The sequence below is a fragment of the Colobus angolensis genome, unplaced genomic scaffold, assembly GCF_000951035.1.
Source record: "Colobus angolensis palliatus isolate OR3802 unplaced genomic scaffold, Cang.pa_1.0 Scaffold162, whole genome shotgun sequence".
NCBI lineage: Eukaryota > Metazoa > Chordata > Mammalia > Primates > Cercopithecidae > Colobus > Colobus angolensis.
The window spans coordinates 3,842,118-3,868,805 of NW_012114733.1; the positions used below are offsets into that span (position 1 = coordinate 3,842,118).

General features: G+C 38.1%; 1 protein-coding gene across 1 annotated transcript in view; it reads right to left on the reverse strand.

Moving 5' to 3' along the window:
* Positions 1 to 7,109: 7,109 nt before the first annotated feature.
* UHRF2 (ubiquitin-like with PHD and ring finger domains 2, E3 ubiquitin protein ligase) overlaps positions 7,110 to 26,688 on the reverse strand; it is a 107,216-nt gene continuing 87,637 nt past the window's right edge. Inside the window, exons 10-16 of the mRNA XM_011937298.1 lie at positions 20,238 to 20,344; positions 16,819 to 16,981; positions 16,015 to 16,155; positions 14,237 to 14,333; positions 13,419 to 13,576; positions 9,485 to 9,583; positions 7,110 to 8,128 (exon numbers count right to left, since the gene is read on the reverse strand). Of these exons, the coding sequence (XP_011792688.1) occupies positions 7,982 to 8,128; positions 9,485 to 9,583; positions 13,419 to 13,576; positions 14,237 to 14,333; positions 16,015 to 16,155; positions 16,819 to 16,981; positions 20,238 to 20,344 (912 nt within the window). The 3' untranslated portion in view covers positions 7,110 to 7,981. The remainder of the gene's footprint in view (positions 8,129 to 9,484; positions 9,584 to 13,418; positions 13,577 to 14,236; positions 14,334 to 16,014; positions 16,156 to 16,818; positions 16,982 to 20,237; positions 20,345 to 26,688) is intronic.

Genomic DNA, 26,688 nt, shown 5'->3' on the forward strand with positions numbered 1-26,688 from the left:
CTTATGTCCACACAAAAGTCTGCACAGCAACATTTATCATCTTTATTTATAACAGACAAAAACTAGAAACATCCCCCAAATCCTTCAAGGCATGAACAGATTAATAAACTGGAATACTACTCAACAATAAGAAAGAATGAAACTATTTGATATATGCAATAACTTAGATGGATATCAAGGTTATCGTGCTGTGGGGAAAAAATCCAGTCTCAAAAAGTTACACACTATGCGATTCCACTTATATTTCATTCTTGAGATGACAAAATTATAGTGATGGTGAACAGAACAATGGTTGTCATGAGTTAGGGTTGGGGAAGGTTGTGACTCTAAAGGGTAGCAGGAGAGAATTAATTTTTTTATGATGAAACAGTCCATCTTCTATTATCATGGTGGTTTATACCACTACCATCCTATGTATATATGTATAAAATGAATGTATATATAAGGTAAAATTCTATAAAACCATACGTACATACACCCAAAAATGAGTTCATATAAAAACTGGTGAAATTCAAGTAAGCTCTTACTTAATATTATTATACCAGTGTCAATTTCCTGGTCTGGACAACCTACTGATAATATAAGATGCCATCCCTGGGGGTAACTGGGTGAAAAATACATAGAAATTCTCTGTCCTATTTTTGCAGCTTCTTGTGAGTCTATATTACTTCAAAATTTAAAAAGAAAGGCCGGGTGCAGTGGCTCATGACTGTAATCCCAGCACTTTGGGAGGCCAAGGCAGGTGGATCACCTGAGGTCAGGAGTTCAAGACGAGTCTGGCCAACATGGTGAAACCCTGTCTCTACTAAAAATATAAAACATTAGCTCGGTGTGGTGCCACATGCCTGTAATCCCAGCTACTCAGGAGGCTGAGGCAGGAGAATCGCTTGAACCCGAGAGGTGGAGGTTGCAGTGAGCTGAGATCGTGCCATTGCACTCCAGCCTGGGCAACAAGAGCGATACTCTGTCTCAAATAAATAAATAAATAAATAGAGTTTTTAACATGAACTGGGGGGATTGTTCTTTATAGAAACGGAGTATTTTATAACAACTTACGCATTTGGTAAGATCACATTTGTGACAATTTTTAAGTATCTGTGACCCAAATAAAAACAGTTTATGTTGGGGGTTGGGGGTCGTTTGGTAGTGAGTGGATATGAGCCCAAAAGCTCATCTAATATTTACTATGATTTCTTAAGTAGATATCAACTAGGTAAATTCAAACGATAAAGTATTTGAACAATCTAGTTCACAATCTTCCACACAAATAGATAAAGGATAAACGTATGTTGGAAGTGTGGGGCACCTCAAAAATTTCTCTTGGCATCTAGAAACTGGCAAAGATCTATCTAGAAGCTTCTTAGAGTCAAAGAATTTCCAGGCAAAATGCTCATGGGATCACTGTACTTTCTACAGTTATCATTTTCATCTATTAACTAGAGACTTCACTAGAGACTTACTTTAAATGCCTATATTTTCTCCTAAAGAAAATCAATGAGTTAAAAAATTATTGGCTATGGTAAGGAAACACTATTTCAGAAATAAAAGTGAATTCACGGTTATGTCATAAAAGATCTCAATTGAGTAAACTGGGTGATGTTATCCAATCTGGGGCACTTTAAGGAGGAAAAGCAAATGGTATTCATAATTTTGGAGCAACAAGCGCAAATTGAGTCTTTCCTGGGCAAACTGGCACTCAGGGTCACCGTATCTGTATTAGCAATCTTTTGCTGCATAATTACCCCAGGGCCTAATGGATTAAAACATCAACATTCATCACCTTTCTATGTGTCAGGAATACAGGAATGACTTAGTTCGGTACCTGTGGCTGAGCATCTCTCACAGGGTTGCAATAAAAGGCTGAAGTCATCTCAAGGACCACCTGGAGGCAAATCCACTTCCAAGCTCACTTCTGTGGTTTTTGGTAGGCTTCAGGACCTTGCTGGCTGTTGACTGGAGACCTCTGTTCTTTGCCACATGTGCCTTTCCATTTGGCAGCTCACTGCATGGCAGCTGGCTTCCCCCAGATTAAAAGAGAGAGGGTAGTCCAAGTAGGAAGTCACAGTATTTTTGTGACCTAACCTCAGAAGTTAGGTCTGATCATTTCTGCTGTATTCTGTTGTTTACAATAGAATTTAAGTCCAGCCCACACTCGAGGGGAGGAGATTATACCAGGGCATGAAGAGCAGAAGGTAGGAATCACTGGGGTCCATCTTCGAGGGTGCCTACTATATTACCAACCAATTTATAAATAGCTTAGTCAACTGAGTTGGGTATTAAAGAATTAGCTCTAAAATACTGAAAATTTTAGACTCAATATTAAAAGGCCAATTCAATTCCAGGCCAGGCATGGTGGCTCGTATCTGTAATCCTAGCATTTCCAGAGGCTGAGACAGGTGGATTGCTTGAGCTCAGGAGTTTGAGACAAGCCTGAGCAACAGGGTGAAACCTCATCTCTATAAAAAGTAGAAAAATTAGCCAGGCACGGTTTCGCATGCCTGTAGTCCCAGCTACTTGGGAGGCTGAGGCAGGAGGATAGCTTGAGCCCAGTAGGTCGAGGCTGCAGAGAGCCATGATCACGCCACTATGACAGAGAGACCATCTCAAGAAAAAATATAGAACGAATTCAACTCCGTATCTGCTGTTAGGCTGAGGAAGTTAGGAATGTTTCTATCAATCAGGATAGGCTAGGTCATGCTCTGCTAACAACTCAAAAACCTAAGGGGAAATGCAAGCATTTACCTCTCTCTCATGTTGCATGTCCACCACAGGTTAGATGGTTTTTTTTCCTATCATTCTTATTCTGAGATCTAAGCTGACAGAAAAGTCCCATCTGGAGTGCTACTAGTCTCCATGGAAGAAAAAAGAAAACTGAAGGGCAAGGAAATGCCCTGCCTAGAAGTGGTATACAGCATAGCTGCTCACAACTAACTGGCCAGCTCATCACATGGCCCTATCCAAACACAAGGAAGCTTGGAAGAACAATCCCAGCAAGTGTACTTCTGAGTCAAAGATACCTGGCGAACAGTACAAATGGCTACCACAATCCACTCTCCTGTCACCAAGTATGCAACCCATTCTTGTCTCTCACAGGAGTTACACACCCTCAAGAGTGGTTTATAATTTTAAAAAAATGACAAAACCAAATATTAAGAGAGGACGTGGGGCAACCATAAATCTCATACACTGCTGGCAGGAATGTAAAATTGTATAAACCACTTTCAACATGTCATTTTTCTTAACAATTAGTGACACTGATGGGTTGTATGGTAACTACATAATTGAGTTTTCCAAAGACTTACAATGGCTCACAGCAGCTTTGGGACAGCAAAACCCTGGAAACAATCCAAATATCCATCAGATGAATAAACCGTGGCATATCCATACATATTACTCAGCAATGCATTCAAATTTTGGCAGTATCCAATTGTTTCATCTGTTGCATCTTGTCTTCACAATCATGTTTACTTCCGAGAATTTTAATCTCAAATTACTCTTCACATGGCAGCCTGTTTTATTCTGTCAATGCAATGCAGTTCCATACTTGCAAATCTAGTCATGAAACAGTAAGAAAGATCATCTTCTTTTATCTTGTTTTTGTTTGAGACAGAGTTTTGCTCTTGTAACCCAGGCTGGAGTCCAATGGCGCAACCTTGGCTCACCACAACCTCCGCCTCCTGGATTCAAGTGATTCTCCTGCCTCAGCCTCCCAAGTAGCTGGAATACAGGCATGCGTTTTATATTTTTAGCAGAGTCGGGGTTTCTCCATGTTGGTGAGGCTGGTCTCGAATTCCCAACCTCAGGTGATCCGCCCGCCTCGGCCTTGCAAAGTGCTGGGATTACAGGTGTGAGACACTGCACCCGGCCTTCTTTTATCTTTCTCAATGGCAGTCACTTGGTCTGCCTGCATGGTCCCTCTAAGAAGCTTTCAATTTTCTTATATACAGTGAAGATATTTAATCTTTTTCCTGTGTAGAATTAGATTAAGCCAGGTTACTAAATATCACTTCCTTCAGGAATTTTGACAGTCTACTTGTAGGGACCAGAGTGGGCAAGAAAGGATAACTCTTTCCAAGGTAAGCTCATGGTGAATGGGCCATCAAGCTCATTCTTGCAATCAGGGCTGTCCTGAAGAATGGGAAACGTTTGGTTCCTAATAGGCAAATAGCAGATACTGGGCATCAGAGCAGATCTCTACTCGGCTCTTCCAAGCAGGATTGATACTAAAATCCAAAGCTTTAAGTATATAGGTAGGGTCCATTTCTGTTAGCTAAATGTTATAACAGGATTATGAGACGGATGTTTAGATTGCCAGCTTCTGAAAGTTTGCCGGCTTCCAGAAGTTTACCAATATACTCAAACACTAGCATGCACATATTTATTGAGTGAACCGTATTACTTAGAAGTGAGTAAAACTAGAGGCCTTATCTAATCAGAAAAAAACGTTTAAATCCTATCCAAATTAAAGTGATTGATTACTTCATAGTAATCACTGCAACCTACCAAATGTAATAAATTCCAGTGAAAAAAGCTTATCTTTCAAACTTAGGACTAAGAGACAACCAGGTGTTATGCACCTCCTGAAGGATAACCACATCACCTATAAAAAAAAGTCTTACCCATCCCCCACTCCCAAAAGTCAAGTCTGAATCTGGTCATGCTTTAATTCTAAACTACCAATTAACAGAAAACAAAGAGAAACATGTTAAACTACACCACAGGGTTCCATTATCTATGTTCTGTCAGAAATGCTTCAGAACAAACAGCTCAATTTCAACATACTAATTGCAAAGGGGAAGAGGGGGAAGAAAGATTGAGGGGATGTATACAGATTACAATATTCTTAAGAGACAGCAATTAATCACAATGCGAGGTCTTTATTTGGATCCTGACAAACCAACTGAAAACAAAACAGCAATTTATGACATTTGAGCCTATGGAAATTGGAACGTTTACTAGATATTTGATGATGTAAAGAAACTTAACCTTTTAACATGTTTAAGAATATTATTGTGGTTATGTGTCCTAAAAGTCCCCATTTTCTAGATACCAACTGAAATATTATGTAAAAGAACTGTGATGATTCAAAGGTTCAATAATAAATAATTGCTTAGCTTTGGGCCCTTCTTCACATCTGCAAATATGCTAAGCCACAATCAGCTTTCTTTCCTAGTTTATCAAGTTATAACTAGAGCTCAGACAATACAAAGCAGAACTGTGGGAATCAGCTATTTTGCTAATCAAAGTGGTAGAAATAAACCAGTTCAAGTAGCTGAAACTGAAAGATATTTCCCACTCTTCATGCAGAAATGTGGCCAATACGAGAGGGGATACAGAACTGAATGAGGCAACTTAATGATTCATTTTCCATTTAAGAAAGTCCTATTTAAATGCAATGCTTCAAAATAAAAATGATTCCAATGTTTACCTCTAAGAGACAATAGTTCCAGGCATTTCCCACAACCTTATTTGGAATTTAGTTGAATTCAGGAAAAGCACTGAAACTAGTTGGCCATATATCCAACAGTGAGGGCCTGCCTGTATAGCAAACATCACCAGCTCTGGACACAAGACTGCCTGAGTTTGTCACGGATCCACCTTTTGATTGTTGTATGACCTTTGGTCAAGTTACTTAACCTTTTTGCGCCACTGATATTCATCCATAAGATGGGGATAATATTTGTTGTTGGTAGAATTCAATGAGTACACATAATACATACAAGTGACTAGTACAAAGTACAACGTAAGTATTCAATGAATGATATTTATATGGCTGTGAACTTAGGTGTGGAAAGACTGACTGGATCACATTAAAACTTTTCTCTGATGAAAACAGTGTGTTTTTCGAGGGGGTGTCGTGGGGATCAGGGGCTTGCTCTGTCACCCAGGCTAAAGTGCAGTGGAATGATCATGGCTCACTACAGCCTCAATCTCCTGGGCTGAAGCAATCCTCCCACCTCAGCCACCCAAGTAGCTGGGACTACAGGCATACACTGGCATACCCTGCTAATTTCACTTTTTGAGAGACAGGGTCTTATGTTGCCCAGGCTGGTCCGGAATTCCTGTGCTCAAGTAATCCTCCTACCTTGGCCTCCCACGGGGATTACAGGTATAAGCCACCGTGTGGGGCCTAGCAGTATAGAGAATAGAACAATGTTTTGAAACATTCTTATGTCTGTGAAATAAGTAGCACTGATTAGACTAAAACTGAACATAGAACAGAAACTACAGACAAATGGTCACTAGGTGACTATTTTAAATTTTTTTTCCTATTAAACTTAAAAAACAAACAAACAAACGAAAAACTGGCCAGGCATGGTGGCTTGGCGTGTAATCTCAGCACTTTGGGAGGCCAAGGCGGGCGGATCACGAGGTAAGGAGATCGACACCATCCTGGCTAACACGGTGAAACTGTTTCTACTGAAAATATTTTAAAAATTAGCCAGGCATGGTGGTGGGTACCTGTAGTCCAAGCTACTCGGGAGGCTGAGGCAGGAGAAAGGCGTGAACCTGGGAGGTGGAGCTTGCAGTGAGCTGAGATCGCGCCACTGCACTCCAGCCTGGGCGACAGAGCGAGACTCAATCTCAAAAAAAAAACAAACAAACTGAGGGCCGGGTACAGTGGCTCATGCCTCTAATCCCAGCACTTCGGGCGGCCAAGGCAGGCAGATCATGAGATCATGAGATCAAGACCATCCTGGCTAACATGGTGAAACCCCGTCTCTACTAAAAACACAAAAACAAAATTAGCCAGGCGTGGTGGCAGGTGCCTGTAGTCCCAGCTACTTGGGAGGCTGAGGTGGGAGAATGGTGTGAACCCAGGAGGTGGAGCTTGCATTGAGCCAAGATTGTGCCACTGCATTCTAGCCTGGGCAACAGAGCAAGACTCCATCTCAAAAAAAGAAAAAAAAAAGCAAAAAACAAACAAAAAAACTGAGGAAGAAATCTGTTCTGAGTGCTTAAGATTTCATTCTGGTTCTCATTAACAGTGCAAAGTAAAAAAAAATGTTTCAATAGAGATATACAATGAAAAACTCCAGAAATACAGGATCCCTTAAAACTGGTAACATAAGCCAGACAAGTGTAAAAAAGTAAAGCAAAATGAGCTGTTTTTCTGATCATAAAATATTTATTAAGGTATACTTTAGGGAATATAGTGAATATAAAATTTAGGATCACAATATGAAGCAATTTCAAATCCTCTCAAAGGTCAGCACAGCCCTCAAAACTCTGCAGATGTAAAACCACTGGTGAGACACTAAAAGCAGTTCGACTAGTACAGAAGTGGATTTTCATAAACATTTACAACTAGAGCATGAATACCTCTTTTAAGTGCAAAACCACACCACATTACACTAATGCAGCAACAATGCATTCATTATTGTTCTCATTAGTCATTAGTAGTCAACTTGCATGAAACACCAGAAAAAAGCACAATGGAGTTCACAAAGTGGGCTAAAAAAATGAACCTGTCCTTGCAAAACACACATTGTAATGGAAGAAGAGACGTTAAAAAACTATATGCACACTATAGAAGCTGTGTTCATTCCAAGGATCTCAAGTGTCATTTCCTTTTCTGTAAAATCAAATTACAAGAACCAGGCACAACTAATATTTGGGAGGCAGTGTGTAGCTAAAATTTCATTTAACTAGTTATTCAATGATTTTTAAAATCCCCATAAATCTTTTCTGTCCTGAGGTAGTTGCAAAATAAATCATAACTTGGATATCAACTAGAGCTGAGGCTTTGACTTTTTACTCATTAAAACTAGTTGTTACAGGAACTACCTTTAGATATTTAAAAGACAGTTGAGAAATGGGCCTCTTACTACACACACAAGATGATGGCTATGTGGGAAAGAGGATTAGCTGCTTCAGAACGTGAGAGATACAGTCCACCATTTCTTCCACCCTCCCCGCCCATTTTAGATTCTTTATTGTCCAAAAAGCCACCATGAACACCACAGTGAAAGCAGACAGATCATCGTCCTTTGCTGTAGCCAGGGAAGAAAAGGTCAAGTAGAGTCTGCAGAATCTCATTGGGAATCATGATGTAATTCTGGCCAAGATCATGTCGGCAAGCAGGGCAGGAGAAAACCTGTGCCTTAAAGGAGCGCTGTAGGCAATCCTATGGTAAAAACAAAAACATCCAATTTAATCTGAGCATAAAGCATGTAAGTACTCAGCAACTTACGCTTTTAAATATGAACCAGAAACTGGTAATGAGGGAAATGTACAGAATGAACAAATATAAAGGCTTGAATCTGCACTATGGAAAAGCCTACAGTCATGGCTTTAGTTTCATCTGTGGCAGATATTCTCAAGACTTCAGGTAAATTATTTATTTGTGTGTCAGTTTCCTCATCTACTAAAATGATGGAGTTAGAGACTACATATGGTTCTCACTAGCCTAATCTTTTGGGTTAGATTTTAACCCTGTTTGTTCCAAACAGAGCCCTGGGGGAGGCGGGAGGAGAATCAGGATTCCTTTGCTTAGAAATGAATTTTATATTTTACCAAATCACTTAACATATGGTGAGTCTTCCAAAAATATACTTAGCAACCAAGCATGGTGGCTCATACCTGTTATCCCAGCACTCTGGGAGGCTGAGGCAGGTGGATCACCTTAGGTCAGGAGTTCAAGACTAGCCTGGCCAACATGGTGAAACCCTGTCTCTACTAAAGAACACAAAAATTAGCTGGGCAGGGTGGTGCATGCTTGTACTGCCAGTTACTCCGAAGGCTGAGACATGAGAATTGCTTGAACTGGGGAGGTAGAGGTTACAGTGAGCCAAGATCGCATTGCTGCACTCTAGCCTGAATGACAGAGCGAGATTCCGTCTCAAAAAAAACAAAAAAACAAAAAATACACACATACACACACACATACATATATATACATTTAGCAGTACTCAATACATTAAATATATAGTTAACTCAAGATCAGGCACAAACTCATATGTAGATTTGTTTCCACTTTATAAAAGAAACTGAAGTTCTGAAGTTAGGGAAACATAATCACCACTGGGTAGAGCAAGATTCAAACCTTGGCTTGACTAAAACACAAACTTTCCTTTTATACCACACTGAAAACACAATATTCAATTCATCTGGGCATGATGCTAGATATAAACTGTTTTATATCATTTATTAATGAAAACACTCCAGTTTGCACTATAATATATAAAACATACAAGTTATTACATAGACAAGAGCAATGACCTCTTACCTTCTCATTTCAGCCCCTCCTCAAAATTCCAAACATGACAGAATACCTCAAATGATATATATCTGAATTATTATTACTATCTAATTAAAACATGAATTTACCACCAAGACGTAACTAAATGCTTCTTAACTAGAAGGTTCCACAACGATCCTGCTTCATGGAAAATGTTTCTTATTCTTAGCATGCTAAAAACAGGTATAGAGATTAGTGTGCCTTCATGCCTAACAGGGAAAATGACGAAGGAATTCCACTTACTTTACAAACATTGTGGAAGCACTCAGTTGTCACAGGCTGGTAAACTAGCTCCTGGCAGCAAACACACATAAAAGATTGTTCCAATTTTTTCAGAAAATTCTACAACAGTATCCAAGGATAAGGAAAGTTAGCAGTTCATAAAATTCACCTATTGTGTATTTCAAAACAGCTAGTAGAGAATGATTCAAATGTTCCCAGTATAAGGAAAAGATAAATATTTATAGTGATGAACATTCCAATAACCCTGATTTGATTATCACATGTTATATGAATATATCAAAATTTCACATGTATCCCAAAATATATCCATCTATTATTTAGCAATAAAAATGTTTCAGTCACATTTAATGTCTTCTATTTAAAGAAATCAAGTAGTCATGATTGTAACTACCTGAAAAAAGCAAACTTATATAAAGAAACCCCATTCCACACACGTTAGTTTTAAATCATAGTATTAGGTAGGAAAAGTTGCAAAGTCAACATATGATGTTAAAAAGTCAATGTCCCTCTAAACATCACATTCCAGGGATAAACTATTTTTCACTTAAAAAAATCACAGGCAGCTTGTCTCAAGGTCATTACATACTGACTGCCTTTTTTCAAAAAGCTGTTCTACACAGTATTCCAGTGTATGAACATGTATTATCTATTCAACCTTCTGCTGTTATAAAACTTGAATATTTGTCTTTTGGAGCTTGAAAACAAAAAACAAAAAACACTAGGAAACAATACTCTCTAGTATCTAATACCACACACAAAACATTATTTTCCTAGGATTATTCTGTGATATTTTACCTCAATCCTAAAATCCCATACCTTCCTGATGCTAATTTTTTTTTGAGACGGAGTCTTGCTCTGTCGCCCAGGCTGGAGTGCAGTGGCCGGATCTCAGCTCACTGCAAGCTCCGTCTCCCGGGTTCACGCCATTCTCCTGCCTCAGCCTCCCAAGTAGCTGGGACTACAGGCGTCCGCCATCTCGCCCGGCTAGTTTTCTGTATTTTAGTAGAGATGGGGTTTCACTGTGTTAGCCAGGATGGTCTTGATCTCCTGACCTTGTGATCCGCCCGTCTCGGCCTCCCAAAGTGCTGGGATTACAGGCTTGAGCCACCGCGCCCGGCCCCTGATGCTAATGTTTACTGACGGTAGGACGAAATTATAAAAAGTAGAGACACCTAAAGTAAACATGATCAAATGGATACCCTATATTCTTCAAAAGCCATTACTGGCTCCCTTTCATCTTGGCTGTTTGTTTTTTTAAGCTAGAAGTATTTTTTTTTGCTAAATAGTCATAAGGATAATCCTTCAGTTATTTTAGGTAGTAAGGGAGAGCATTTCATATTGATTTTTTATATTAACAGAAAAAGTAAGGCCGAGCACGGTGGTTCACGCTTGTGATCCCAGTACTTTGGGAGACCGAAGCAGGTGGATCATTTGAGGTCAGGAGTTCTAGACCAACCTGGCCAACATGGCAAAACCCGTCGCTAGAAAAAAACACAAGAAATTAGCCGGGAGCGGTGGCAGGTGCCTGCAATCCCAGCCACCTGGGAGGCTGAGGCAGGAGAATCACTTGAACCCAGGAGGTGGAGGCTGCAGTGAGCTGAGATCATGCAACTGTACTCCAGCCTGGGCGACAGACCACGACCTTGTCTCAAAAACAAACAAACAAAAATCTTACAAGTTTCAAATTTAAAAATCAAATGTCACATTTCAAAAGATGTCTCATATTAACTGATTTATGAACATGGATCATTAAAGTCAAATGCATTATGGACAAAGTATTACAAACACATTTTTAAAACATGGCAATTATGGGGAGATGCTGAAAACTTTATACCAGGTACTCTCTCCCTAACAAACTCCTTTGTTAATGACCAATATTTAACCTGGTACTTCCATAGTTCCTATAATATGGGTATATCTAATACAGGTATTTTGAGTTACAGGTAGCTACAATGTGCTAGGGACTCATCAACAGTGGTAATAAAAAGGCAGTCTGTGCTCTCCTGGAACTTATGTTCCTACAGGAGAGTAAACAAACAAAAAACAGTTTCAGATAGTAATAACTGATGAAACAGAGCAAACTGACTCAGGCCTATAAACCCAGCTACTTGGGAGGCTGAAGCGGAAGGACTACCTGAGGTCAGGTGTTCAAGATCAGTCTGGGCAACATAGTAACCCCATCTGTGTGGATTTTTTAAAGTAAATTTTAAAAAGAGCTGCTATTTTAGAAAGGGAGGTTTGTGAAGATCTCTCTGAGGAATCTCTATTTATATAGACTTAAAGGATATGAAAGAGTGAGACACATGAAAAGAGAATTCCAGTCAGATAAACAGTACATATGTAAAGGCCCAGGGGCATCAAGATGTTGAGGGTGTATAAATAAAACAGTGACCACTGCAGTCAAGCAATCTGGGCACAAGAGTAGAAAGAGGAGACTACAGATGTAGGTAGGGCTCCAGATCACAGGGACTTTGGAATGAGTTTGGACATAAATATATATTCACATATGTATTTATTTAAAGTTACTGTAGGCTAACACCTGTTTTTTCTGGCTTAATAAATGTGTTCCTGGCCTATCTGAAGAGAACGGGCATGAAACTTGTCCAGGGCAATAGTACATAACGTCCAGAGTAATCACTAGCAGCAAGGTCACAATAATATGACCTAGGCAGGTCAGATTCTGTCACCAGTGGGATACCACCCATAGAGAAGACAACTTTCACAAGTACTCAGGTGGCTTTTTCCTCCACCTGTAATTGCTTCTTTCCCACCTACAGTGGGAACTCACCTTAGTTATCACTAACAAGCAGTATCTTTCCAAACCAGAGAATAATTAGGCTGATTAACAACTGCTTCCTGTATCTTAATTTCCTGTAAGTGAAAATGAGTGTGACCTAACAAAGACTCTCCTTATGCCTGGGTGTCCTGGCTAAAATACAAGTAACACTTCTCAAAGTGTAACCACTTTCGTCTGTCCTGTAAGCATGTAAGCCTCATTTTGCTAAGGATAACTCTATGTATCACATTTACAGACAGAGGAAATAACAACTCCAATATAAATCCAAATGATATTTGATAAATTTCAGCATTTCTAAAAGTTTAAAAATCATATTTAAAAAATTCTTCCTTAATAATAATGACTATCTCTCACAAAGGAAACGCTGTAGAGTTTTTGTGTTGCTGCTTTAAGTCTAGATAGAAAAGACATACAGACACAGGGACACATCAACACTCTGGAGAGAAAGAAAATAGAAAAGTAATTGTATTATAAATGACAAGGGGTCAATATTCAAAAGAAGATTCAAATTTATAAGTAAAATTAAAGACACAATAAGTGAGTAAAGAATGAAGAGATGTTCATATTTGAAGCCTCCAACTTTAGGGATTTGATAAGAAAGGCTTGCTTGCAAAACACAGCTTAACACAAAAGCCACACGTTAATTAACTATGTGATTTGTTTTTACTTTAAAATTATGTGATTAAGAAAAAATGAAAAATTTAAAAACATAAAATACTTAATAGATAATCTGGTTAATTTTACCGCTTAGTTTAACACATAGGTTTTGAAAATTGCGCTGAACTGCTTAAGACTTATGCTGTTAAGTAACCTTGAACTGTAACAAAAACTTTTGTGGAGATTTTTAGATTAAACTGACCATGTTTCATAACTGAAAATTCTTCTGAGAACAGTACTTCCAAGTAAAGTAAGCTTGGGCATAGAGAAGTCAAAATCCAGCATCTAAGAGGTTTAAAGTAAATTTAGGAGCATGTATATGTGTTGCCTCAGATTATTTCTGAAAGGTAGTGGCACTGGATGAGAAAATCAGATAAAAGGATGAAGTTTTGACTGACACGTGAAAAACACACTTCATGAGACAATTATTTATCATTTGTTAATATCAGAATGTTATTATTTAAAAAAATCTTCACATACTGGTCCTTCCACAAGATGTGCAAGCACTTCATCCCACAGTTTCTGGTTTTGACAGTCTTCTCTGATGAGATGTTGCTGCTGAGGAGTTAGTTGAAAAGCCTCAATTGCTTCTGCTGAATCTGATGCTTTGTATACTTTGGAGGCGCTTGGACAGTCATCTAGATTTATTTTAAAAATGTATCAGCAGACTTACAAGTGGTTCTAAGCAGAACTATGAAACAAAAGAGTTAACTGGCACAAGTAATGTTTAGCAGAAAGATAACCAACATAAAACAGCATCTAATTTCCCCTAAAATTTAGGATACTGTTATTTCCTGCTATTGGCTCTGACACTATTAAAATAAACAAATGATCCATCTTCCACCACCGCCCTCCCCCAGCCAAATCCTTTGCTTTCATTTCTTGTAAGTCTCTCAATTTATTTTCTTAATATTTCTCTTTATTAAAAAGTATGTTGGCCGGATGCAGTGGCTTCCGCCTGAAATCCCAGCACTTTAGGAGGCTGAGGTGGGAGGATCCCTTCAGCCCAGGAGTTCGAGACCAGCTTGGGCGACATGGAGAAACTCCATGTTCTAATACAAAAATTAGGAAAAAAACCCCTGGCTAATACAAAAATTAGCCAGGTGTGGTGGTGTACAGCCATGGGCTACTCTGGGGGTTTAGGTAGGTGGATCGCTTGAGCCCAGGAGGTCAAGGTTACAGTGAACCAAGATCTTTCCACTGCACTCCAGCCTGGGTGACAAGAGTGAGACCCTGTCTCCCAAAAAAACAAAAACAAAAAAAGATCTTATTATTTATATTTTGCAATGATTACCTACCATCTGAAATCGGCCTTTTTGTGGTTCCACTGGGCTGCTTCTTTGACTGTCCTTTAGTCTTCTTCCCTTCTTTATCTGAAGGGTAACCTGCTGGATACTGATGGGGGAAGGAGGCAGAGTACAATGTAGATTTAAGCTTCACAGAGAAGGGGAGTTTAGATCCTGGTGAGAAATTAAAAGGGAGGGGAGGACTACACTTTCCCCAAACTGAAAAACTTTACATAAAAGAAATAGACATTTAGAGGAAAAGAATTCAAAGCACAGATAACTATTAAAATCCCAATTTCAGTGTAAAATCACATAGCTGTGACTACTAAGAGATTCCATTTTATAATACACTGATCTTAAGTTTCAGAGCTAAGAAAGGTAAGTCTTCAGGAAATGTGATTAGATTTCTTTAAAGTATAAGGAAAGTAGAATACAGATATGAAGGTAAATGAGAACCAATCACAGAGCACAACAGATAGAAAGCAAATAGATTGGATCATAGTAAATTGTGGAGTTGATCTAAAAAAATATCAAAAACATTAAGGGGCAAACTTCTCATCTCCTTAAGTTAGGAGGAGGAGCTTTTAGAAAACCTAAAGCAACTAAATTACTAAATCTTCCATCAGCTAAGAATTAGACTTGAAGTAATGCATTCTATCTATTATCCTTATGTTTCAATGGCTACCTTCTTTGAGGGGGTGGGTGGGGTGGCAGGAGCATGCTCTGTAGTAACAGTCATGCCTAAAGCACTGTTATGTTTCAGATCTCAATGAGTAGAACGCATCATAGCAGATGGGCTCACATGCTTCTGCTCGCAGTTTCAAATCTAACCTATCTAGAACAATGGTCTCAACAGAGAAATCTGAAAAATCTTCTGAAAGTAAATTTGATGAAGTTTTTTTTATATTAAAAAGAATTATTTTAGTAGTTGTTTTAGCAGCTGATGGTCTTATTTTCAACAATCAATTCTATGAGTTTAAAAAGACAACAAAAACAGAAACAGACTTGCACTAGAAGACACACACTCACCTGCGTGGGTGGTCAGACACTTGCCCATAGTTCAGTCCCTACACATGCAGTGTGGGCAGAGCCAGGGGAAATGATAAAGCTGGCAGTTTTTATGGGAAGCACAACAAATGGGGAATGATGGGAGATGAACTTAAACCATGCACTGAAGTCAGTGTCAGGGACAAATTCTAGGGTATACAGGCAGTGAAGGGGAAATGCAGCCATACCATCCACTATGCATACAAAATCAACGAAGTCTTTATGGGTTAACAGCAGAGCATGGGCAAAGGGGAAAAAAAGCAAAGCACTAAAGGTGATGGCAGAGCAGGGAAGCAGCTTTGCGGGGGAAGAGAGAAAAGGGGTGAGGAAAAGTGAGAAAGGGAGAAAGCAGACCACTCTTATAAAGTCACCTCCCACCCTTCCCCTACCAGACAGACATCCCCTGTGCCCTCTAGGATAAATGTGCTTTTCCAGGGCCTCCTATATCTACATTTTATGAATCCCTTTCTCTCACACTTCAAGTCATTTCCAAATTGATTTGGAAATATTTTACTTTTAATTAACAAGTCCAGCTTTTCCCAAGCACAACCCTTGGTCCTAGGGCAGTCTGACATCTAGGATACTACTTTTTCTCTTCTTTTCCTCTATTTGCATGATCTTATTCCTCACCCCTTATAGTCCACCAATCAATTGCTGTGGGTTATATCCAGTGTTAAGGCATGTAGATAGTGGAGGTATATATTTTTATGAACACATAGGCAGCTAGACAAATGTAATCTAACCTGTAAACGTAGACATAATCTCCTTGACCGTTCTATTCCTTCAGAGGTCCAAGGAGCAGGTTCAACATCATCTCTTCTTAAAAGATAGCGCCAAACCAAGAATCCATGGCTTGATGAAATCTCTGGCCAGTATTTCACCACCTAAATTACAATATTTCAGTGCCAGTTTGAGATTTAAGATTTAGGCTTATTCATCACATTAGTGGTATCAAAATAATCTTTGCCAGAATTAAATGCAACTTCTGAATATATTGCTTTGCTCTAAGGATAGTAAGTCAAGAATATTCGCTAAAACAGTTTTGACCTTAATTCCTATCACAGTACTTCCCATATGAGTACAGACTGCTATAAAGTTAATAGAGTAACAAGATTATGCTAATTAATAGAATTTTGTATAGTAAAGATGGCAGCAAATGCCTCTTTTTAAACAAAGAATGCAAATCTATTATTATAATGTGCTCTGCTTTGAAAATCAATTACAACTAAAATTATTCTAAAAAGATATATACAAATCAAGTTATACAACAGCCAGTTACTTAAATGACTTTATTACAGAGAACATATATTTTTTAAAAAAAAATCTTAACCCAAAATATAACTCTGCCCTTAGGAACTCGAAATAAGCCTTATAAGTAAAGTGCTGAAATTAGGAGTTTGCTTTATGTATCTGTTAAATTTCCAGAAAAAGTAGCAATATAAGATGGCTACTGTTTCCTTGAGCCCACCCACAGTAGTCCCTTGTAACAACCCTGCCTTGAAAGCCCAGGAAGAATGACAAACAAGATGTCATGTCAGATAGAGCACCTTATAAATGCCATCATATCTGTTGCCTTCTTCAGGAGCATATTTGCTGATCTTCCTCCCTTTAAAACTGCGTATCACTCTGACTGGCTTACCAGCTCTCCAATTCCGAGACTCTGCTCCAATTTTATCATCCAATGGAGCATCACAGTTTAGGGCCAATGCCCTAAAAAACAACAAAAAGGTCTTTATACCACGTAATTTTTCTTTAAGTATACAATCGAGTCATTAGCTCAATTAAAAGGTGAATTATACCTTACCTGATGGTTAAGATTCTATGATTCTTTCCATATTATTCCAGATAATAGGATTATGCTTTCCCCCACCAGCAGAGAAGACAAATCAGTTTTCTGATGTCACCCCCAAGCCAGGGGATTGGTTCTCAGATAGCCTGTAGGGTTCTTCTGAAAGTAATAACATCTGTGCCACGTATAATAGAAAACAACTAGAAATACATGGAATTTTTCTTTAAATAACGTTTGTTGGGGGAAGGGAGAACGTTGGAAAACTAAAGCAAATGATTGTTTTAATAGTGATCTTTGATAAAGGTGTGAGGTAAATTGCTGGAATAATGTAGAAAGAAATCCAGAAATATAAATTTGTCAGCAAGGTACAAATGACCTTCCCAGGTCTACTTTCCACATTCCAGACAACAGAGAATCCTTAAAGTTTAAAAGATATTAAGAACAAGTGCTGTATGAGAATATTCTTTAAAGGCCTCCATAAAAAGATAAATTTCAATAAGCCTAAAGCATCCAAATGTCTGTGCTAATGACAACGAAGATTTCTGGCTGCTTGAGATCACTACATTTTACTGATAATACATGGTCAAAGAAGAACACTGAATTGGAAGCAGCACCTGACTTAGCTGGAACTACTAGTATGTACATTCATGACCTAACAATAGTAAATCAATGAACTTATTAGATGTCAGAAGACCTTTCTCTTGGGAGAACCTAGTTGTACCAAAATCTGTATTTAAATTATTTTTAGTATTTTAAAATAACAATTTTAGAATCAGTTTAAAATTAGCACTTTCCTCTAGGACACCTATGTCTTAAGTGAAAAGAAAACACTGAGAACACTTAAGGTTTAAAAAACAAACAAAAAACAGAATTATACCCAATCTGGTGAAAGCAGATATGACATAAAATATGTCTTCAGGGTTTAATTCTTTTTATGCAGGCTCAAGTTAAAAAATAGACTCCAAGAATATGACTAACCTATTGAAAAGAAATGTCTTGACTATAGTTATATTTTTAGTGAGTAAATAAAAGTATTTTGTTTTAAAAATAACTTATATAGTAGCTGTGGTCAAAGAGTTGAAGCTTATCAAGTTACCTTTTTTTTTTAAACTAAAAGGAAGATGCATTGAAATTCTGGGAGGTAGAAAAAAATACAGCCATTGACTCTAGGGCTAGTATTATGTCTCACTTACAGAATATCTATTGACATATTACACATATTTTATTTTAAAGAGCTAGAGTAAGTATTACCTTCGTGTCACTGAATGGAATGCTTTAGTGCTCACAGATACCTTCAGTCATAATTACTGCCACCACTAACTGGCACTGTCAACTCACTTCTGACTTCAGATAATTAGGCTATTCAAGTATATGAAAAGAGTCCAAGAGGATGAAACTAGCAATACAGCAACAGAGCTCCTCCAGTAATCTATCTGCAGCTCAACCAGTCAGGTGCCTCTGAATGCCCTGATAAAAGATGCCCAGGTTACTTTGCTGCCCTCTTCAGTTTCTTAAAGTTGGAAGAGCTGGGATGAAATAGGAATAAACTCAGAAGTAAGAAGGTGTCGAACTACCTCCTAGCAAATAAGCAAAAATGAATTGAATCATACACTACTGGGAAAAGAGTATACTATGGGTCAGAGCAAAAGGGTCACTCACCTCAGTTTTCATGTTTGTAAGACATACAGGTACCTTTGCCCAAGCACTTTTACAATCACAAGGTGTATTCACAACTTAATGTATAAACTGACAGACGGGATGCTAAAGTCTCTCTGATAATTCAACCCTAAATTGTTTTCAGTTGATACTTCATTTTCATTATCTCCTATTTATAGCAAACATTTTTACTGTTTGTGAATTAACTTCTAATGAGACTGTAGCGGTCCTTATTAGATTGTCCAAAAGCGTGAAAGGAATCTAACATGTACATTACAACGGTGGGTGGTTATGAAGGAAGTTCCTTTCAAGCAAAACTATCAATTATTAAAGGGAAAAATAATTTTCAGATTTGACAACTTGAAAGAGTCCTTTTGTAAATTTGAGATACATTTTCATTGACAAAAACACATCAAAATATTTATTTTAAGACATTCTTCTTGAAGGACTGCTTTCTTGCTAGAAAAGAACAGCTAAGCTCCTGTCTCAAGAATGTTTTCACCAGCAAATCTGACCTGTCTCCTCTGCTGGTTCAGTAAAAATAATCCTACTGTCAGAAACAATATAGAACACATAAAAACAGAGATTCTATGTAAGTTGATCCACATGAAAGTCTTGAAATCATATTGATATATTCTTTACATCACACACTAATCAGAAATTAAGGGGACACTACTTGAAACTGAGTGATTTAGACTCAAAGTGAAAAACACTCATTTTTACTCAATCCACAAAATACCCTTAATAATAGGATATAAAAACTGTTAACTTTATGAAATGTTCACAAAAATTTCAGTATGACAAAGTATAATGTGATTTTTGCTATCTGGTGGTCTGGGTTACTTATTAATATTGTTATTAGCATGCATTTATAAAATAAAACATTTTTGAAATTAATAAATTTTCTGTACACACGGGAGCTGAGATGTCATTAGTATTTCTATAGAATAAAGGTCAGCACACGTTGGCTCTTTTGTAATGTCTTAAGGGGATTTAGTTAGAAAAGATCACTTTTGTAACTAAATGAACATTCCCTTTAACAACTCTTAGAAGATATCTTATTAGCAGACATCCTAAAAGTACATTCAGTACAGACTTAAGTTACCTTATGCTTCATTTATGTACATAAATGTGGCTCTCAAACATAACTTTAGTTCACGTTACTAAGTTTACTCTAAAAAGGAGTTTGTCACTTTTAGCTTTGACCAATGGGGCAGTAGACAAGCCACCTTATTCTCAATTTCGCTTAAATTATACAGGCTCCTTTCCTTCAAAGTTGTGAACTTTTTCAAATGCATACCACATGTATTCAGTAAGACTAGAAATTATGGCATTTAAAAAACAATACTATAAAGATATGTTAGGATGCTGATAAACAATTACGTAATCAGGCACTGGAATTTTAATTTCAGCTTTAACTCCCAGTTTGAGATTCTCCTCTGCAATATGAGTTACAATTTACAGTCCTATGATGAAACTTTTATTCAACGTTCAAATTCTAAACAGTGTTTACAGTAGTACCTGTTCATGTTTGTTAATGTTTGATCAGCTGAAGGTGCGCCAATTCTTTTATTACCAGCAAGATTTTTACCACCACTTCCAGTGTATGTGAACTCATCACCTCGGTCCTGTCAGAGAAGATTTTCTTTATTAAGAAAGCTAAACCCAAGTATAATTTCACCAATGCTTATTTCAGAGTCAAAACATTTCATTAGGATGTTATGAGTTGACGTTTTCTCTTGAGGCATCTCCCAAAATAATGCAAAATTTAAATGCAATCTTGTGTGTAGTATACCTTCAAGTTACATAACTTGACCTAACACTTTCACTTTAAATTATACTTTCCTACATCTCCAAATATGGTTAGACTCATGCTATATATGTAGTAAAATAATCAATAGAATGTTACAAACAAAGTAAGGTCTTATGGGTTTAAATATTATATTTTATTCAATTCAATGTTAAAACTTAACAATACTAGCTTGTAGGTTCTTTATAGGTAATACCACTTCAACAAACACTCCATAACCAGATTTCCAACTGACATCTACACCATACCGAAGTGTGCTGTCTCAAATTTCAAATTCTGGCATTGACAATAAATAAGTACTACAAAGCAAGTTTACCTAAAAACTTCGTATTAAATTTTTCTTTTTTTTGGAGACAGAGTCTTGCTCTATCACCCAGACTGGAGTGCAGTGGCGCGATCTTGGCTCACTGTAGCCTCTGCCTCCCGGGTTCAACTGATTCTCCTGCCTCAGCCTCCCAAGTAGCTGGGATTACAGCAATGTGCCACCATGCCTGTCTAGCTTTTGCATTTTTAGTAGAGATGGGGTTTTGTCATGTTGGCCATGTTGGTCTCAAATTCCCGGCCTCAAGTGATCCACCTGCCTTGGCCTCCCAAAGTGTTGGGATTACAGGCATGAGCCACTGAGCCCTGGCTTTCATATTAAAATTCTAACAGCATAGTAAGTTCCCTTTATTTCATACTCTGTGGGTTCACTCTTATCACATTCAGGTAAAAAAGAAATCACTTCCCATTAAGAAGAAATTTGGAAAAAATTTGAAAAAAAGATGTTACATGCACTAGCTCTCCAATTACTTCCACAGCAGCTACAAATTTATACGGATATTATTGTCTCTATCTGATTCAGTACTTGAAACAAATTAAGAAAAGTAACTATCAAGTGCAGAATTAAGTCTACTAACACTAGCAAAATAGTGATTCTTTAATGCAAGATCATTTTAATTAGTTTAGACAACTTAGACAATGTTTTGTGTCTACCAAATTCTTATTATAGAAGTCATTTATTTATACTTTGTTTTTTCCTTGGATTAAAAGCCACAACTAAAAATCTCATGGTCTTACAGTGTTTTCATTGGTCCAAAACCCTTAAATTTACTTTCACTTTTTGTTAATCCAATATTAAGGTCTATATATTTTTTAAACAAGGTATTACGAAACTTAATCTTTAGTATGTATTCTATGAGAAGGAATTCTAATAAATACGTACATCTAGAACAGTTTAGAATACTTCTTAAACTGATCAAAACCAGTCTTCCACCCGGTATCTGGACAGACTCCACAATATTCATATTCATAACTCTGTCAACTTTTCAAGTTATTATGGGAGTGCCATAAAGAAAAAGTAATGGAAAGTAAGAGAGCATAATAAGACAAATGTAAGCTAAATAGTATTTAAAACATTTCTGATTATTCTTCAAGCAGCAAATCAAGGAAACATGGCTAAAATTTCGTACCTTTAACTCATTTGTACTTTAATCATTACATCAACAAAAACATTATATTACCACAAGGGAAAAAACTGTCAGACTGTAAGAGCTCAACCAATATTATTTCAGACTATTTTTCCTATGGAAAGGCCAGGCGCAATGGCTCATGCCTGTAATCCCAGCACTGTGGGAGGCCAAAGCAGGAGGCCTGCTTGAGCCCAGGAGTTCAAGACCAGCCTGGGTGACATAGCAAGCCCTTGTCTCTATTAAAAAATAAAATAATCAGCCTAAATTTGTTGCATCTTCTAGTCAATGATCCATTAAATTGTGCCTGGGAGGCAGTAGCCTAAACAAGTTCTAGTGCCTGGGAAGAGCTCACATAAAGCAGCTCTATCTACACAAGGGACACAGCACTGCCCTGAAGTAACTCAGTTCTTCAGTTATTCCCAACCTCTATTCTTCTCCCAAGCTGCTAAACCAACTGCCTAAGACAACAAGCTAGATGCTCCTATTCTTGCCATCATCAAGATCAGGTGGAAGACCTTTATACTAAACTTCTCAGCCTCCTCCCTATAGACTATCAGATAAATAATTCCAAAGCACAATGAAAACAAACATTCCCCAAACTCCTTTAATGATTTAATTCAAGGCTGTCTAGACCATAGCCTCAAAGTTTACCAATTCCTCTTATAATACCCTTTACATCTCTGCAAAACTGTACCACTGCTAGTATAACACACATCTACTACTGGGGGGTTAGGTGGTATTAGGAGAAGCATTTTACATATAATTAATTCATTTAAACTTCACAGCAAGCCTTTAAGTACTATAAATCTTATTTTACAGATGAGGCGGAGATTCAGTAAATCGCCTAAAATCACACAACTAGGAAGAGAGATGGCTCCACACCCAGGACACAAAACCAAACAGACTCTGGCTTCAGAGTCTTCTCCTGAACACTGAGCAAACTACTTCTCAAGACAACTGAGAGGATACAGATCATCTTTGTGGGTCCTCACTTCTCAAAAGAGGTCACCAAAATACAGGGCTCTAAAACTGGCATTTGATTAATTCCTAAGTTACTAGGCTAAAATATTAACTCAGTTATCAGCAGGTATGCAAGAGTATTACATCCATTCAACCAGACTGAACAAAGATCACTGGCTTCATGAAATTTATACCAAATTCAAGAATTCAGGAAATGTTTTTCTTAAATGTGAAAAGCTTATTCAGGTTTCCGTTTCCTAATCCTGTAGATATACTTGCCTACAATAGAATGATCAAAAAGTTGAAAATGCTTATAAAATATATAAACATCTCCAGATACATTTTAGCTGTCAATCAAGGCCTATATGTCACCTTAGTCCTAAAATTCTTCTTCACATTATTTAATAGACTTGACTATCTAAGACAACTAGCAGTTCATCAGTACTTATCTCCACAAATGTTTTAACGTTTGACCAGTAACTATATTCAAAAACATGGAAACAAGAAAATAAACTTCATATATTTAAGATAATATTCTTTTCTCTTTTTTAAAGACAGAGTCTCACTTTGTCATCCAGGCTGGAGTACAGTGATGTGATCTTGGCTCACCACAACCTCTGCTTCCTGGGTTCAAGTGATTCTCCTGCCTCAGCCTGCCGAATAGCTGGGATTACAGGCATGCACCACCACGAATGGGTAATTTTTGTACTTTTAGTAGAGACGGGGTTTCATCATGTTAGCCAGACTGGTCTCGAAGTCTTGACCTCAAGTGATCAGCCCACCTCAGCCTCTGAAAGTGCTGAGATTACAGGCATGAGCTACTGTGACTGGCCCTATTTAAAGTAATATTCTGCTACAGAGAATATAACTTAACATTTCAGTCCGTGCTATGTGCAAAGGGCTACATAAATTATCTCATTTAATGTAATCATCTTCCCGACATAAAATACTACTATTTCTTCTTTTTACAGATGGGGAAACTGAGTTACCAGAGTTAAATAATTTGGCCCAAGTTTCAAATACAACAAATGTCAGAGACCAGATCAAATACAATTGCCCAGACACTAAAAACAATTGTTAAAGAGACTACATTTCTAGTTGATTTATTTATAAAGCCTTTAAAAAATTCCAAACGCTGACTGTATTAAACTATATAACATCTTTTGTATTTCTGACAAATAAAGATATAGCTTCAAAATATGCATAAGAAGTATGCAAAGGATGAACCTAAATATTTCCATTTTCATTTACTTTGCCATGTTAATGTAAATGTACTGCCAAATCTGCCTTTCAGAAAGACAGCAAGTTTTTCTATTTCTGTCTGAAAACATACTATATTTTGTGCTCTCCGTAACTACTCAAATTAATTCATCTTTATAACAATCCATGAAAGCAAGTAAATACCTGAAGACCACATATCCGATAAACAGTAAAAAAAAAAAAAAAAAAAAGACCCAATAGAAAAAGACCAAAAAACCTGAAGAGCTATACTACTAAAGAGGCTATATAGATGGCAAATAAGCAAATGAATGACGTCCTACAATAAGCTACCACTACACACCTATCAGAATGGCAAAAACAAAAAACAAAAAACAAACAAAAAAACCCAGCAACAATAGCGAATGCTGGTGAGATGCAGAGAACCTGGATCACTCATATATTGCCGATAGGAATGTAAAATGGTACAGTCACTGGAGAAAACAGTCTGGCAGTTTCTTTAAACAACTAAACATGCAACTGCCACATGTGACCCCAGAATTGCACTTCTGGGGCATTTATCCCAGAGAAATAAAGACTTATGTTTACAAAAAACCTGTTCACAAATATTTACTGTAGCTTTATCTGTAATAGCTAAAAATTCAAAAGAACCCAGCTGTTATTCCACAAGTAAATGATTAAATGAACTGTGGTACATCCACACCATGGACTAGTACTCAGCAATAAAAAGGAATGAACTATTGATACATGCCACAATCTCCAGAGAATCATGCTGAATAGAAAAAGTCAGTCCTAAAGGTTAATATATGATATACCACATAATTTCATTTATAAAAATTCTTGAAGTGACAAAATTGCAGGAATAAAGAAATGAGGCTGGGTGCAGTGGCTCACGCCTGTAATCCCAACACTCTGGGAGGCTGAGGTTGGTGGATCACCAAGGTCAGGAGAGTTTGAGACCAGCCTGACTAACATGGTGAAACCCCATCTCTACCAAAAATACAAAAATTAGTCAGGCATGGTGGTGCATGCCTGTAGCCCAGCTACTTGGAAAGCTGAGACAGGAGAATCACTTGAACCTGGGAGGCAGAGGTACTGAGCCGCTGTACTATAGCCTGGGCAACAGAGTGAGACTCTGTCTCAAAAAACAAAAACAAAAACAAAAACAAAAGGCTCAGCACAGTAGCTCATGCCTATAATCCCAGCACTTTGGGAAGCCGAGGTGGGCAGATCACCTGAGGCTAGGAGTTCGAGATCAGCCTGGCCAATATGGAGAAATCCCATCCCTACTAAGATACAAAAATTAACCGGGTGCCTGTAATTCTAGCTATTCAGGAGGCTGGTTGCAGTGAGCCAAGATGATGCCATTGAACTCCAGGCTAGGCACCAAAAGCAAGATTCCATCTCAAAAAAAAAGAGAAAAGATTAGGGGTTGTCAGAGGTTAAGAAGCAGTGAGGGGCTGTGTCTGATAGTGTAGCTATAAAAGGGCAACACAACAATGGAAATTGTGATAATATAAATGTTCGGCCCCTGACTGTACAGTGTCAATATCCTGGTTCTGATACTTTATTATATAGTTTGGCAAGATGTCACCATTGGGAGAAACTGGGTAGAGGGCACAGGATCCCCTTCCCACCTTTTTTTTTTTTTTTAAAGGAGACAGGGTCTCGCTCGCTGTTGCCTAGGCTGGAGTGCTGCAAGGGCATGATCATGGCTCACTACAGCCTCGACCTCCTGGGCTCAAGCAATCTTCCTGCCTCAGCCTCCTGAGTAGCTGGGACTACAGGCATATGCCATCACACTCAGCTAATTTCTATATTTTTTGGTAGAGACAGGGCTTTGCCATGTTGCCCAGGGCTGGTCTTGAACTCCTGAGCTCAAGAGATTCACTCACTTCACCCTCTCAAACTGCTGGGATTACAGGCATGAGCCACTGTACTCAGCCCTCTGTATTGTTTCTAATGCTACATGTGAATCTACAACTAACCCAAAATAGTAAGTGAATTAAAAAAAATAAGCTCTATAGATCTAACACTGGAACCAGTTTTTATTTTTTTAAAGAGAAAACTTAAAGAAGAAGGACAAAAAAACGCTCTATAGAGGATGGGCACCGTGGCTCACGCCTATAATCCCAGCAGTTTGGGAGGCCAAGGTGGGCAGATCATCTGAGGTAAGGAGTTCAAGACCAACCTGGCCAACAAGGTGAAACCCCATCTCTACTAACAATACAAAAATTGGCCAGGTGTGGTGGCTAACGCCTGTAATCCCAACACTTTGGGAGGCCGAGGCAGGAGGATCACCTGAGGTCAGAAGTTCGAGACCGGCCTGGCCAACACGGTGAAACCCCATTTCTACTAAAAATACAAGAATTAGCCAAGCGAGGTGGTGCATGCTTGTAATCCCAGCTAGTCAGGAGGCTGAGGCAGGAGAATCGCTTGAACCCGGGAAGAGGAGATTGCAGTGAGCCGAGACTGTGCCATTACACTCCAGCCTGGGTGACAAGAGCAAAACTTCGTCTTTTTTTTTTTTTTT